Source organism: Hyperolius riggenbachi, chromosome 1 (genome assembly GCF_040937935.1).
Source record: "Hyperolius riggenbachi isolate aHypRig1 chromosome 1, aHypRig1.pri, whole genome shotgun sequence".
NCBI lineage: Eukaryota > Metazoa > Chordata > Amphibia > Anura > Hyperoliidae > Hyperolius > Hyperolius riggenbachi.
This window is the reverse complement of record NC_090646.1, coordinates 277929359-277945523: the sequence shown is the minus strand read 5'-3', so window position 1 is coordinate 277945523 and position 16165 is coordinate 277929359. Positions and strand designations below refer to the sequence as shown.

The window sequence follows — 16165 nt, the reverse complement described above, 5'->3', positions numbered from 1 at the left end:
GGGGGAATAATGTAGCTAGCGCTAGGCTAGCTACATGATTAAAAAAAAAAATACTGCTGGGCCGCCACCCTGGCGATCTTAATAGAACGCCTGGGTGGTTAAACACTGCACTGTGTTTATAATGCTGCCAGGAATCTCATCCTGCAGTGCAAGCTTTCCTTTCCCTCCCACATTCCTGCTCCTCTCTGATTGGGCTGAGTGACAGGCTGAGGCTGAAATCTGATGCTTTGCTCACACGTGGTTAGAAAGAAAGCCAGAATGACACAGCAGATTGGAAGAAATTACATCAAGATTTAGCTTCAGACTGTGGGAAAAGTACATGGAGTACACTGAGCAAGGAACAGAATTCTCTTCATATTCTGGTGTATAAAACTTTTTAACCCTTGAAAATCTTATTAAAAAGTCGGGGGTTGTATTATACGCCGCGTGTCATTGATACCGGGTGATACGTGATGCTGTTATGCGAAGCGTGTACGCGACATGCTGATGTTTATGCGTTGCTGATACGTGACGCACATGCACCATATGCTGATGTTTAATTGCCGGGTGCTGGAGATTCGGCAATTGCTGCATATGCTGGGGGGGAAGCTCACCGCTCACGCTGCAAGGTCTGTGACGCCCAGGGTATGGAAGATAGAGATCGCACTGTGCCCATAAAACACGCCTCTTCCACCAGTCTGGCCTACCCTATCCTGTTACCAGATCTCTCTGCTGAGGACTGTAGTGAAGTGGTGCAGGCACACATGTGCTATGTCTCAGAGGCAGAGAAGGAGGTAAATAGGATACAAGGGTGAATTTGATTGGATTATTAATTAGTGAGGAGCATAACCTACATACATCAGCGAACCAACTGCATATTGAGTCTTAAGACTTATTAGCACAGTGCTTGGAAAATACATTTGGACAATTAACATATATTGCTTATATGGTTTTTGAGGAAAATTCTGGGGTATCACATGGACCTGTACTGAAATGTATGCATTTATTCAATGCAGCGCTTATGTTAATAACTGAATTAACAAAATTATTTTGCCTCATGTAAACACATAAACCTGATAAAAAAAAAGCAGTGAAGAAATCACTTACTTTCCTCCACCACTTGCTAGCGATGGTGCTGGCCTTGTGAGCAAGTCTGAGATCTGAGAAGACAGCTTTGTTTTGGCTGCAGTCTGCTGTTGTACTCTTACTTCTGCTGCATCCGCCAGATGCATCAATGTTTTCCGCTCTGGACTCTCTTCAAAATTCTTGCAACCTATGCATTTACATATCGATGAGCACATGATTTTAGCCTGTAAAAAAAAAATTACATAGAAATTACGACTTAAGAAGTAAATAGCAATTACATATGCACTAGTGAGAGTCTTTCATGGAAATCCACTAGGTGTCACTGGTGTAGCACAATTTTAGACAATACCTCCAACATTATTTCTTATGCAGTAGTCTGCATACCCTGGTATCATATCTACAGTATGTAAGAATCTTTTCTCCTTTCCCTATTTATAATTTCATTGGTTCTGTTTGCATTGCTTCTTTGCTATGTTATTTGATTATATTGTACAGAGCTATATCTGCCAATGTTGTTTGGCAGCTATTTCTGCTTCATTAGTGCACTAGCAGCACTTCACATTTGGTGTCCATTTTATGAGTTTGGTTAATCTTTATTACATACTTATTACTAACTCCCACCTCTTCGAGGCTTTGAAGCTGCGGAAAGCAGGGTCACAGCGCTTCAAGTACCCAGGGAGAAAAGTGCTATAAAATTATTGTTGTTGGGAGAAGAGTATAAACAATACATGCTACATTGCTTTTCACCTTGCATGGTCGAGAGTGTCCTGGAGATTTGGATCTTACACAGGGAGTTCAATTGTGCTTTTGCATTGGAATTCCTTGGCATATATAGTTACTCTGGGTTCGCTCTGCAAAGGGGTTCCCATACATAAGCCGAACCCTAAACATAACTTGTGGGTAAGCCAACCCTCCCCCACTTGACTTTTTTTTGGCATTGAAAAGTTGGCTTATCTACGGTGATCTACAGTAAAAGACCTGACTATATTTGTCCAGTGGCTTTTATGTTAACTTATGTTTACATCATGGTGAGAGTTTCTAACATGCCAGGTGTGTGTGTGGATAAGTATGTCATATGACCATTACCCAGTTGTGGAATACTAGTTTTACAAAGATACCTCTGGATGTGTTACACATAGGCCACACACATTGGAGCAGATGCTTTACCTCATAGCATTCACAGTAGTTCTTTAAACATCCTGAACGTTTACAATTGCACCCTTTGCTGTGTCGTCTGTCTGATTCTCCTTCTTTTCCTTTTCCAATTTTTGGTTTGAAAGCTTCTGGATTTCGGTCTAGACAAGCCTGGAACAAACCAAAACTCAAAAAGATGCTGTTAAGCCATAATAAACAAATTAATTGATCTTTTTCAAATGTTGTACAAAAGAATGACTAAAAAAAAAGCCAAACATTTGTAAGGAATATTTCTTTCTTATACCATAAAATGCAAATGCATGTTTTTCCCACATCACTGCCAAGTCCAGCCACTTTCTACTTTCATGGGAAGCATGGGTACAGCTCGTTCAATATGCGTGCCACATTCAGCTATAGCCTCCTCAGTATTAACGCTATCCATACAAACCCATATCCTTGTTTGCCACATTTTCCCTATGCAGTGTGCCAACTGCATGACAGAGGTGTGGCATGTGTTGATGGGATATAATAGGATTTCAAGACACCTGAGGAGTAAATTGGGTGTATGTGTGGATTCAACACAGAGTATTTGGGGAACAGTATTACTCATACTTTGCTGGTTTGGCATTGGGATGTTGCATTTGTCAGGGCTGTGGAGTCGGTACAAAAATCTTCCGACTCCGGGTTACCAAAATGGCCCGACTCCTCGACTCCGACTCCTTAGTCTAATATTTAACAGGGCTGTGGATTTTGTACAAAAATCACCCGACTCCTCAGTTTATGAAACCACGACTCCGACTCCAACTCCGAATGCCCAAAATTTCCCCGACTCCGACTCCTCGAATCAGACTCCACAGCCTTGGTATTTGTTGCCATTTTGGCTACATTTCCCTGTTGATCACCTATTAGATCCATGCAATACTAAATACAAACAAGACCAAACCCTAAAATATCTGTGATTCTATCAATATCCTACTATCCCTGACGTAGCCACTAATCCTGGCTTTTAACAGTGACGCCTGTGGCGGTGCCCAAACTTCTGCTGCGTCTCTGGTGCCCAAATCTGCTACTTCAAATTGGAATAGCTACCTCTCCTTATTCCAGCCACTGGGGCTCCTCATCCCCATTATTCAACCTCATTGACGTAATGGAGGATGAAAATGCCAGTGCAAAGCAAAACCCTGAATGATGCTTGATGTGCACTCTGCAAAAAATTGACTATATACATCAAGATTTCATATAAGGGGTTGTGTTTTTTTCTACAAAAAATGTTTTGGTTTACATTAGAGTATATATAGTAGTTCAGGGTTTTCTAAAAATGATGGGAGGTGAGGCCTTACGTGTGTCCCACCAGCATCATTCAGTCATGGAGCAGAAATCGCACAACTGGCGGTCTAAGCTCCCATACACCAAGCAGCACAGACATATGCTGTACCAGTCAGCACGGACTAAGTTCTGGGATATTTTAGTTTGACTTTAGTAGAGCTTTATGAATTCTACTCTTCTCACCTTAATTGCTTTCTGTCGTTCATTTTCATGGTCCAGGTTGTTGTAGCAGTTTGTACAATTGCAGTTGTTACAGAACTCTCCATTAGCAAAGCAGTCACAGTAGCTAAAATGAAAAAAAAAAATTAAAAATAAATACAGATTTATTACAAAACAAAGCCAAAAATCTAGATGTAAAATGCATTTTTTACTTGAAAAATCAACTAAATTGAAGAAAATGGACACCTATATAGGAATAACTCGCATAACTTAAATGAATGGCAATACTGTACAGGTAGTCCCCAACTTACGAACGACCTGCCGATACGAACGGCATGGATTCTGTGTTTCCATGGGAACAAGTAAAAACATTTTTTTAAATTGGACTTGTAGTTTTTGAGAAAATCGATTTAAAAAAATTCAAAAAAAAATGGCTTTTAAACCTGTATAAGCAGGTACAGAGGGCAGGGATGACACAGAGGGGGACACTGGAGGCACAGGTGGGCACAGAGGAGGTACAGGGGACAGAGATGGTACAATGTTCTGACTTGAGAACAGATTCAGGTTAAGAACGAACCTATAGTCCCTATCTTGTTCGTTAACCGGGGACTCCCTATACATATAATAGCCAAAGTATAGAATTAAATTCACTAAAGCTTATTAACGTGATTTTTTTTTTTTTAAAAGCCGATAATTAAAAAGAAAATGCTGGCATGTCTCACTGTGACACAAGACATTTTATAATTTGCATGTTATCAAACATTATGAACTCTCTTCAGTTTGCAGCCAGCTATGAATGTTTGAAACAGCGTGCAAGTTCAAACAGTAGCTCTTTTTTTCTACTACCCATGTAGTAGTAAGCACCGGTACTTTTTCATGGTGTGTCCAAAGTCTGGTTCACACGGGTGTCTCAATAAAATGATTTTATGTACGCTTGCAGTAAAGCATTTATCGGCTTTCGCCAGTGTGTGGCATTTTCCACCCCCGCGGGGGACACGGAAAAGTGATCCTGGAAGCCGCATGTTGCTTCCAGGATCGCCTAAGAGCCATTTATCTGACTGGGTAGCACTTAAATGATGAGCACTGCGGCCATCATTAAGCGCCCGTGTCAACCAGCCCAGCGTCATTCTTCTGCAAGTGTCCCTAGCTGCACAGATCATGAAGCATGGACACTCTGGAGGAGTAATCATCTACAGTAATCAGCATACCTACACATAGCTGTGACAACCCTGACATGCGTGAATGAAACACACTCACTGCACAGAGAACTAATGATGCAGAAAGTAAAAATTTTGGGCAGATATGTCCACAGTGTACCATCAGCATGGCTACAAGAAAGCAGGTCATCATATCATAGCTAGCTGTAGAATGACCACAAAAGGTACTTAGTTTATGTATCAATGCAACATGATTTCTGAATGACACTGAACGCAAGTGTAAAGCTAGAAAGGAGAAGCAATAGCTAACATACATACAAAATAATATTTGTATACAAAAATTATAATTAGAATAGTAATTAGTGTTGACATGTTTGAAATGTTTGTATTCAGAACCTTGTTCCAAATTCTTCAGATTTGAACCTATATAGCTACACATGCATGCTGTGGCAGGAGGTTTTAACTAACCTTTGTCGTCATCTCTGGGCGCTGCGCTCCACGTCCAGTTTTGGCTGAGAAGGAGGAAGTATCTGAGAGCTGGAACCGGACGTGATGCCCAGAGGCAGCGACAAGGGTGCGTTAACACTCCCTGCCACAGAACACGTGTAGCTATTTAGGTTCAGATCAGAAGAATCCAGAACAAGATTCTGAATTTTAAAACATTTAAAAAAGTAAACACTAACAGCGATTAAAGAGACTCTGAAGTCTCCTTCAAATCACGTTTTCATTTTAACAACCTATTAAGTATGTTTGCCCTAACTAAATCGCCACATCCCCATGGCTGAAAACGAAAAACCCCCAAACTCCCCAGGGCACACTGCGGGGAGCGCTTCCGTGAGAGACAGAGCTTTCGGCTGCAGCTCTGCCTCTCCACTAGTCTGTCAGCGCGGATCGCTGCCTCTCCCCCACCCCTCTCAGTCTTCCTTCACTGAGAGGGGCGGGGGAAGGCGGAGATACGCGCTGATAGACGTGTGTAAAAGCAGAGCTGCAGCTGAAAGCTCTGCCTCTCACGGAAGCGCACAGGGCAGCAAAAGCCACAACTAAGAAAGTTGTGGATTTTGCAAGCGGAGTTTGGAGGGATTTAGTAAGATTTCAGCCGCGGGGATGCGGTGTTTTAGTTAGGGCAAACATACTTAAGAGGTTTTTAAAATAAAAATGTGATTTTAGGGAGGCTTCATTGTCTCTTTAACTCAAGTATAAAACAAATTCTGACCTTCAATGATACAGGTCCACAAAATACTAATTCTCTTTCTGAACAGAAGTGATTACCCAGTCCATGCTTTTTTTTTTTTATTGCAGAAACAGGATATATCATGGAGGGTTACTTTGGTTAAACATGCTGCACTTCATGAGAATATATAAAAATAGGTATAAATCGCAATAACTTCAAAACATTTTAGACTACTACATAATAAATGAATTCTTAACGTGATCCCGAGCTTCGGCTCAAAACCGCATACATACCCTAAGAGAGGGAAGTCTCAGGATCCTACTAAAGGCTTCCCTCGCTGATCTACAATGTATGATCTCTAATCTTCTGGGGGGGGGGGGGGAGGGGCGCAATCAGCAACGGGGGACAACACAGCAAGGAGGGAAGCCTCAATAGGATCCTGAGGCTTCCTTCTCTTTAGGTAAGTATCTGGTGTTGTGTACCAGAGCTTCAGCTCAGGTACTCTTTAACACAAAATGAGTAAAACAACTTTAAATTTAGAGCTAGGACGTCTTAGAAAACATACAAATCCACAAATATGCAATGTAGGGAAATTTGGCACAGTAAAGCATCTACTCACAGTTTTAGGCACAATGACTTCGTGCAATTGCAGGGCTTTCTGGGACGACTTGTTGACTCGGAAGGCATTATGCTATGAATAAAAAACACAAAATGTGAAGAGAAATAACAGGTGGCTGAATTTCTTAGTACCTGAACAGTTATATATACTTACAAAATCATTACAAATAGAGGGGCATTCTTATATGAATGTTTTGCATGATAGAAAATAGCAAATGTATAAACGTCACAAAAATAAGTGAAAGATTATAAAAACCTGTACAGACAGTCCCCTATTCACTAAAAGGTTACATTATGGGATATTGTAAGATTAATTTATTTGGAAGATGGGTTAGACATGGTGAAACATGGGTAAATGATTTACTTTTGTACAACTCTGGATTTGGACATATAGTATAAACTGGTTTTGTGGCGGTGGTTGCTTTTAGTGAGCTTCTTAAGTGTTTTACACAACTTAAAACAAATTAAACAAAACTGACATTTAACATCAAATGTATGTATTTTGTACATTAAAGAGAACCTTGCATATCAAGTTGTTTGTAAGTAGGGGACTGTCTGTATGCTATATATAAAGGCGGTATGCTAACTATAAAAGGAAGTTCAGGGAAAGAGTCGGGCTATAAGAGAGTAGATTAGTAAACGTCTTTAAAATACAAGGGTGAAAAACATATTTAAAAAGACTGTTAAATAAAAATGTTTTTTTGAGACTTCAAATGTGTTTAATGTGTTTAATGTTTGTCCTAACTAAACTGCCGCATTCCCACCGCTCTAATATATCTAAATCCCCCCTAACTCCCCGGGGGGCAATCCGGGCAGCGCTTCAGTGAGAGGCAGAGCTATGAGCCGCAGCTCTGCCTCTCAGCGCGTCTAGAGCTGCGCAAGCTCCGGCGGCTATTTTACATGAGGCACCCGGCCCGGGGGGGGGTCTTGTGGGGTTGAGATTGAACAGCGGGGACTCGGGGGAACTACATGGAGGGCGCGGATGGCGTCCTCCGTGCATTCATTTGATGCAGGTACTGAACTTTTTTTTTTTCGTCTCGTAAGCCCTTTAAAGGCTATCCGAGTAGAAGAGGAAAAGTCAATCCTTACCTACCTGGGGCTTCTTGCAGCCCCTAGTAGTCTGTGTTCCTTTATTGCAGTTCCACTGTGCCGCTAGTCCCTCCGTAAGAGCATGGCCACAGCTGTGATCTCAGGCTTCAGTGCATTAACGGGCTTCTCTGCACGGGCTTCTGTGAAAAAAAGTGCGCAAAAGACCAAAGCTGTGGTCGTGATCCTACAGAGGGGCAGGCGGCACACTGGAGGGCAGCGGAACACAGACTACTAGGGGCTGGGAGAAGTCCAAGGAAAGCAACTATTAACTTTTCCTTTTCAGCTCCTTTAAAGGGGAACTTCAGCCTAAACAAATATAATGTTATTAAGTTACATTAGTTATGTTAATTAGAATAGATAGGTAATATAATCTTTTACCCAACCTGTTTTAAAAGAACAGGCAAATGTTTGTGATTCACAAATTGGCTAAAACTTAATGCTGACAAAACTGAGGTTCTTGTTATCGAGGGCCAGGGCTCAACAGCAAAGCAGCTCCAGTCTCAACCAACACCGCTAAGGATAGGGAGCTCAGACCTGAACAACTCAGACTGTGTGCGCAGCCTGGGAGTACTGATTGATGGGAAATTAAGCTTCAGGAATCAAATCTCAGCTGTTGTGAAACATTCCTTCTTTCACCTAAGGAATATTGCAAGGATTAAACACCTAATTCCTTCAGAGGATCTTCCAACCCTAGTTCATGCCTTCGTCACATCAAGGTTAGACTACTGCAACGTCCTCTACACAGGCCTGCATAAGAAAGACTTTCGCCGCCTGCAATTAGTACAGAATGCCGCCGCAAGGCTGTTAACGAGCCAACCCCACCATTGCCACATAACACCAACCCTGAGCTCACTTCACTGGCTACCGATAAAATGGAGAATTCTGTTTAAGATTGGCTTACTGACATTCAAATCCTTGCACAATCTGGGCCCTGGATACCTGAAGGACTTGTTGCAACTACATCACAACCCCCACAATCTTAGATCAAAAGGACGTAACACCTTGGTCACCCCCAGAGTCCACCTCAAAACCTTTGGAGACAGAGCCTTTTGTCATGCTGCCCCTACACTTTGGAACTCCCTGCCACACCCAATCAGGACAGCCCCATCCCTGGAAACATTTAAGTCTAAACTGAAAACCTACCTTTTCAGTCTGGCATTCATGAACATCTGACTATCTCCTCTGTAACACAACCCAGCCTGAAACCCTGTATTAATCTGAGACACAGCTATGCGCTTTGAGTCCTATGGGAGAAAAGCGCTTTACAAATGTTATTGTATTGTATTCATGGGGGCTGCCATCTTTGTCATGGGGGCAGCCATCTTTTTGGTTGAAAGGAGGTGACAGGGAGCATGAGACACAGTTCGAACTGTCCTCTGTCCTGATAACCCCTCCCAGCTGCACGCGCTAGGCTTCAAAAGTCAAATTCGAAATGTAAAAAAAAAAAAAATTGCACCAAAACAGCAGAACGAGAACATCATCATCAGAAATCCCATCATGCTTTGCACAGCATAAGGGGAAAACTGCCCGGGCAGTTTTCTTCTGTGCAGCTAAAAATGAGGCTTGTATAAGAGAAACAAAGTTCTGATGCTGTGAAACTGTTAAAGAAACACCAGGCCTTTTCAGTGCTGCCGAGTCGATTTTTAGTCTGGAGGTTCACTTTAAAGTGAGTTATAAAATAAAAAAGTTAGCTACATGGAGTAGAGGGAAGCCTCTGGATCTCATGCTAGATGCTTCCTGGATCTTCCTACAGCCCACCACTCCAGTGCAGGGTCACTATCTATTCCACAAAAGCCTGTTAAATTGTTTCTCCTTGGTGTGGACAAGCGCATCAGGACTGGGCAAGTAATGTCCACACATGTGTACACAGAGGGGAAAAGCTATACACGAGCGGCTTTGTTCTACTGGGCATTCGCAGACCTAACTCGCACATGCCCAGCCTGGAGGGTGATGAGGGACACTGCACTGGAAAAGTGAGCTCTACGGAGATCTTATAAGGCTATGGATCATCCAGAAACTTAACTATTGAGGCATCCCCTCGCTCCACTTTAGATTTGCTTTAAAGCCGGTAGTGTGCTTCCAGTTTCTGTTGTCTAGCATTTATGATTCCGGTGGGTAGCAGTCATTTTGGTCAGAGAGAGCACGCTAATCTCCCCCAGTATCTGTTGAGTGCCAATCCATTCCTTTGGATATTCATGGACAATGTTCTACCTCAAACATTTTTCCAGCTGGGTGGCATGAAAAAGTGGCCAGTGGGGTGCAAGAGGGGAATGCAGGGCCGGGCAACTCTGCTTACAGCATAGGAGGATATATGAGGAGTCGCACCGATGACAGCTGTGTGCTCACCCAGCTAAAAGAGCCTGGGGTGTATTGCGAGATCAGTCACTTAGTGAGATATTCTACTTACTCTCTCTGGACTCTATTCCTCATAATCCATACCCGGGGGAGTAATCTAGGAGCTATTGACAAAGTGATCTCTAGACAGTACAGGGAGATTTCACTCCCAAGAGTGCAAACAGTGCGACTGGTTTCAGTCATGCACGCTTGTACAGGTTCACTTTAAACTAAAGTAAAGGATTGGCAAAACGTATGCCGAAGTAATCCTTCACCTCCCTTCCGGATGCCTACAAAGCTCGTATATTTAAAAAGTAAAAAGCCTTTTAATCACTGTCAGAAACCGTAATTAAGTGATACTTTTGACTATGTACTCACTGCTGTCTAAAGCAGGTCCAACCTGTCTCTATAGCGGTTAAAGGACACCATTACGTCAGTGAAATCCACTTATAATAAAATTTAATGGACCTGGCCAAGTAGTTTACTATATCAGAACATATAAATTGTATATTCATACAGGCTCATGCCCGGGACCTGGGGACTGAGTTTACTATACCTAGAGGTTTACTATATCAGAGATTACTATAACAAGATTCTACTGTAATAGCTAGACTCTAAAAAGAGTACATAAATCTTACAGCAATCACATGACCACTTCCACAGAGTGTATATGCAGTTCATCTTTAGGCTACTTTCACACTACATGCACCACGTTACTCTAACCACACCGCAGCTCGTCGTGAGGGCAATGTAAGTGTATGGACACTCACACATTATTGCGACACAATACGGTGTGATTGAAATGGCAAAATTGCCGCAAGCCTACCACAAACTACAGTGTGTCGCTGCACGATTTTTGCCAACTGCACAAATTATGGAGCAATGAAAGTCTATGGTGTTGCAGTAAGTGTTAACGATCAACCATAGTAGCAGCATGCATACGCAGAGCAACGGTAATCCAGTGATATACTTCCTGTCCGGCAGGGCGTACATCACTGAGCAGGGGGTGGCGCTATGCAGATTTCCCTGTTGGTGCATTACTAAGCCACAGGGTAACATGCCAGATGGCAGGCTCTCCTGCTGCAGAACCATCGCACCGCTATAAGTGTGAAACCAGCCTGACACTCCAATGCATGTCAGTTCTTTAGCAATACAAAAACACATCAATCTTTAACTTATGCTAAAAATAGCATTCAAATATGTAAAATGATACGTGTGCACATTGATAATTGTTGTCCTCACCCATTCAGTGGAACCCGGGGCTGATTCTGTGAACTCTGTGTACCAGGTAATCCTGCATTGCTGGCTATTGAAACATAAGAGGACTGCTGCAGCTATACAGAAAATAAATTAAAAAAAAAACAGGAGTCAAACTCAGGTGTTTTTAAAAACTATACTTAAAGGAAACCAGAGACCAACAGCTCTGAAGAATCAATACTTACACGGGGCTTCCGCCCACCCCATAAACACATGTGAGTCGCTCGCCGTCCTCCCGTGTTCTGCCGTTCAGCCACAATCAGCCCCGGTAACTTTCTCACTGACATCAGTCCAGGTCTACTGTGCATGAGCAGTAGGTCCGTGCATGCACAGAAGACCCAGACTGGAGGCAACTGAGGAAGATACCAGGACTGAACGTGGCTGAATAGCAGACCGCGGGAGGATGGCGAGGTACTCGCACGTGTTTATGGGGTAGGAGGAAGCCCTGGGTAAGTATCGATTCTTCATAGTTTGTGGTCTCTGGTACACTTTAAACATCTGAAAAAGGATTTTCAGATTGATAAGACTATCTCTCTCTGTACAAGAACACAAACACACATCAAACTGCAAGTCATTCCCACACTGACCTTTAGCCCATTTTAATTGTTCAGTTATACATGATTGGTCTGGATTGTTTTAATATGTGCAGATATGAAAAATTTATTCTGTCTTTGCTTCTGTATATGGTCTGTATATGGTTTCTATTCACTTATCCTGGCTTCTATTAGACTTTGCCTGTTAATGAAAAAAAAAAAAAAAACCTCCCATTACCAAAGGTAAAGGAGTTCTCCAGGGAGGGGGGGTGGGGTGTAAAAATAAAATCTGACACTTACCTGGGGCTTCTATCAGCCCCCTGTAGCTGTAATGTCCTGTGTCGTCCTCCTCCGATCCGCCGTTCCTCGCCGCTGGCCCCCGGGCTGGCGCGGCATGCTATCCAACTGCAGCTGCGCGGCCACGAAAAAAAACTTCGTACTGCGCCGTAAGCTTCCGAAGACGCAAGCCCACTGCCGGCGGCGGGGAACGGCGGATTGGAGGAGGACGACGTGGGACATTACAGCTACAGGGGGCTGATAGAAGCCCCAGGTAAGTGTCAGATTTTATTTTCAAACCCCCCCTGGAGAAACCCTTTAAGAGATTACCGTCTAAGAGTCTGTCAGACGATCTCTCACTACCTGTAAAATTTTAACTGGATTTCTAACAGAATATGACAACTTTTCTCCATCTTATAATATTCCCACTATTCCTGGTACTGGTCCTCTGAGGGAAACGCTGTTAAACACATTCTGAGTTATAAAAAGCAGAGGAAGTAGTCCATTTACAGTGAAAGAGTGAAAGAGATACCCTGAACAAGTGATCTTGACAGCTGAAATGACAATTATTTTGTGAAATCATGATACTGCTGACGCCTCTGTATTTACTAACCTGGGTCACATACTGTGCAGGGAGGACGGCATAACCCACATTTCCAGTTCCTGGAGCAGGTGTCAAAACAGTCCCTGGAGGAAGGTTGGTGAGGTTGGGCTGTATTTGTGCCAATGGTGTAGCAGGCATAAGAAGTCGTTGCTGTGGTTGACTGGTAGTAACTATCTGTGGCTGTGCATTTAAAGGCTTTGGGACAACCTGTACAGAGAAATATAACAACCACCACAAGCAAACAATTATTAACAAGTATCGCAGATGGTAATACAAAGAGTAAAAGGGACTTTTCTGTAGTGTGAGAGAGAAATTGTAACCTTTATTAGGTTTTTGTTAGCCGTGTTACTGTTAAAAGGTTTTATCCCCTTTATTTTATATAGGAATATCCTATTTGGGAATACCATTTACTAGCAACTTCTTACATTTAAAGGGACTCCGAGTAGTGCAGAAACTATGGAAAGATGCATATCATTTTAAAGCTCTCTTTCTCCTCTTTCCAATGATATATAAACCACCGCCCTACGCCTTTTAGTTTTCGCTATTTTCGCGATTGAAATTGCGGCCGCAATTTCAATCGCGAAAATAGAGAAAACTAAAAGGCGTAGGGCGATGATTTAGGTGTCGCCAGAAAGAGGAGAAAGAGAGCTTTAAAATGATATCCAACTTTCCATAGTTACTTGTATCACACAGGACGACTTTCCCCAGTGTCAGCAGCTCCATTCTGCTGAATGGAGCTGCTGACTTTAGGAAAGTGTCGTCCTGTGTAATACAATGTAACTATGGAAAGATGGATATCACTTTAAAGCTCTCTTTCTCCTCTTTCTGGCGACACCTAAATCATCGCCCTACGCCTTTTAGTTTTCTCTATTTTCGTGATTGAAATTGCGGCCACAGCAATTTCAATCGCGAAAATAGCGAAAACTAAAAGGCGTAGGGCGGTGGTTTATATATCATTGGAAAGAGGAGAAAGAGAGCTTTAAAATGATATGCATCTTTCCATAGTTTCTGCACTGCTTGGAGTCCCTTTAACTACATTGAGAATGATCCCTCACTTGTAACCCTAATGAACAGCAAGAGGGGCAAGGCTTGCTCTACACTACCATGGACCCAGTCATAGGTGGGTAGCATACCCAAGGCTTGCTCCAATGGTGCTCTGATGTGCTTGCACTGTCTGCAGAGCAGACGTATGCCATCGCGTTGGATATTGAAACACATCTACTATTCCTCAATTATTGTGTGGGCTGGGAAAGTACATAGTGGTATCGCAATAGAAAAACACAGATCCCAAGAAAACAAACTTTGTGAATGAGTCTAAAGGAATGCATGGGTCATTCAACATGTCCATTGGACTGCCGAGAGTCTGGCAGATGACCTAGTGTGAACCGACCCGTAAAGACTAGGACAGAAGAGAGGGGTGTGGGTAAGGCTTTGTGCTGCTTCTGTTAATACAGAGGAAATGGTTCTGCATTATTTGTTTGTTTTTTTAGATCTCTTTATATGACCAGTATCAATACTGCAAAATACAAGCTATTTCCCCACTTCACCATGAAAAAAACTCTTGATACCAAAATGTAAAAAAAAAAAATTGGGTTACCAAGGGTTCTGCAGCTTAAATTGTGCAACCTCCCTTATTATTTCTAATGGTCAGTGAGCTGGTGCAGCCATAATAAGCGAGAAGATTTTTAAGCAGACAGATTGGCCATTGACATCTTTTCATCTTGTTCCAAATAATCTTATCTTTATTGCACAATTGACCTCAACATACAAGTTGCTCCTCTAAGGATCCAATTCACAGACAGCATTAAAACCTTTTTCTGCGCAGAAAACAAAAAAAGCAAAGCTAAAAACTAGGAGCCATCCCGCATCCCCCGTATATGTATTCTATCTAGGCTTGTGTGCATGGAGTCTGTCAATTAATGACCCTTATGCTGTCTGCACCCAAGCCCAGTCTGCCTAGCTGTCACACATCCAGCATACAGCCATGCACACAGCAGCTGCTTCCCTCTATTAGGGATAAATCATTTTACTAAGATACAGTGCTGCAGCAAATACCATTGGCCGGCTTCGTTTAAGTACAGTTCATCAAACGCTAGAGGGCAATACATCTCAGGCACTATTCCTCCATGCAGTATGCACTATATTAACATTGATTATACTTGCGGTAATCCGCTGCTGTGACGTCCTTTGCTTTACTCAGCGTGTCTTTCGGGTGCGCTTGCAAGAAACTCCCCTTTAGGCTTGCCTGGCCCTTTAAAGAGGTTCCCAGGCTCTGCACGCAAAGTCTTTTTTTTTTCCGTGAGTGCCCCTTAGGGACATGTGGGGCACCCAGGGCTTGCGATAGTCACGCTTCTCGCCTGTGCTGGCGGCGGTATTGATGGTGCAAGGCAGCGTGGACACGTGGGTCTACGCCGTGCAGTGGATGGCTCCTCCCACCTACTCGTTTTGCGTCACGTGATGCTTCTTCAGGGCCCTGAAGAAGCGTCACGTGACGTGAAACACACAGGTGAGAGGCCGGCCAACGTATTTTGCTGCAGCACTGTATCTTTACAAAAGGACTTATCCATGATAGAGGGAAGCAGCTGCTGTGTGCCAAAAGCCAAGTATATAAGGGTTCACTTGGTGTTTGATGCACACACCCTTTTTGCAATACGTTATCAGTTCCTTTCTTCTGGAGGCAGGTTGTGGACGACTCTTTACATGGGCTGTCTGCAGCCTGTTTCCCCATTGGGGTGTGGAGCTGTAGAGTCACCCTTGAGCTTTACCGGGCTTGGGGTGACCTATGCTTCACTCCCCCCCTGTCGTAGTCCTCCCAAGTCGCGCACTTTTGGCCTGGCATAATAATGCACTTGGACGCAATAAGAAATAAGGTAAGTCCTAACCTTTAGGAGGTGGGTGCGGGCGGCCCTCCCTGGCGGTGGCAGCGCTTGGGGGAGGGCCGCCCCGCACTTATTAACCTCCCCCCCAGGGGGGCGGCTGCAGAGTCTCTGCACGAACTAATCCCCTGCAGCGCAAACATTTTGCGGTGAGTTAGTTGGCAAAACCCTGCATATCCTGGCATGCAAAAGCAGATTTGCTTGAGCAGTGTCTCATGAATAAGCTAATTAGGCCTTATCTGCAAAGCCAGGTATATAAGGGTTCACTTGGTGTTTGAGGCACACACCCTTTTTGCAATACATCCTCCAGGCTGTACTGCGCAGGCGCAGAACTACTGCACCTGCGCAGCACAGGCTGGAGGACGTCCGATGAAGTCAGCGCGACGGCGTGAGATGCACTTTGGAGCGCACAAGAGCCCGACCTGGAAGCCAGCATGGCCAGGTCGGGTGAGTCACCGGAGAAGACCGGGAGCCTCCGGAGCGGCGTCGAGGGCACGTCCTGCCTGCCAAGGGCCGGAAGGAAGGCAAAGGTAAGTGGATTAGTATTCTTTTTTTCTCCGTGAACC

At 43.5% G+C, this 16165-nt stretch overlaps 1 protein-coding gene across 2 annotated transcripts in view; it reads right to left on the bottom strand.

Moving 5' to 3' along the window:
- LIN54 (lin-54 DREAM MuvB core complex component) overlaps window positions 1–16165 on the bottom strand; it is a 70868-nt gene that overhangs the window by 11127 nt on the left and 43576 nt on the right. For both annotated transcript variants that reach the window (XM_068233621.1, XM_068233622.1), the window contains exons 8-13: window positions 12733–12930; window positions 11296–11387; window positions 6632–6703; window positions 3709–3811; window positions 2233–2370; window positions 1087–1289 (exon numbers count right to left, since the gene is read on the bottom strand). In XM_068233621.1, coding sequence (XP_068089722.1) covers window positions 1087–1289; window positions 2233–2370; window positions 3709–3811; window positions 6632–6703; window positions 11296–11387; window positions 12733–12930 — 806 coding nt within the window. The remainder of the gene's footprint in view (window positions 1–1086; window positions 1290–2232; window positions 2371–3708; window positions 3812–6631; window positions 6704–11295; window positions 11388–12732; window positions 12931–16165) is intronic.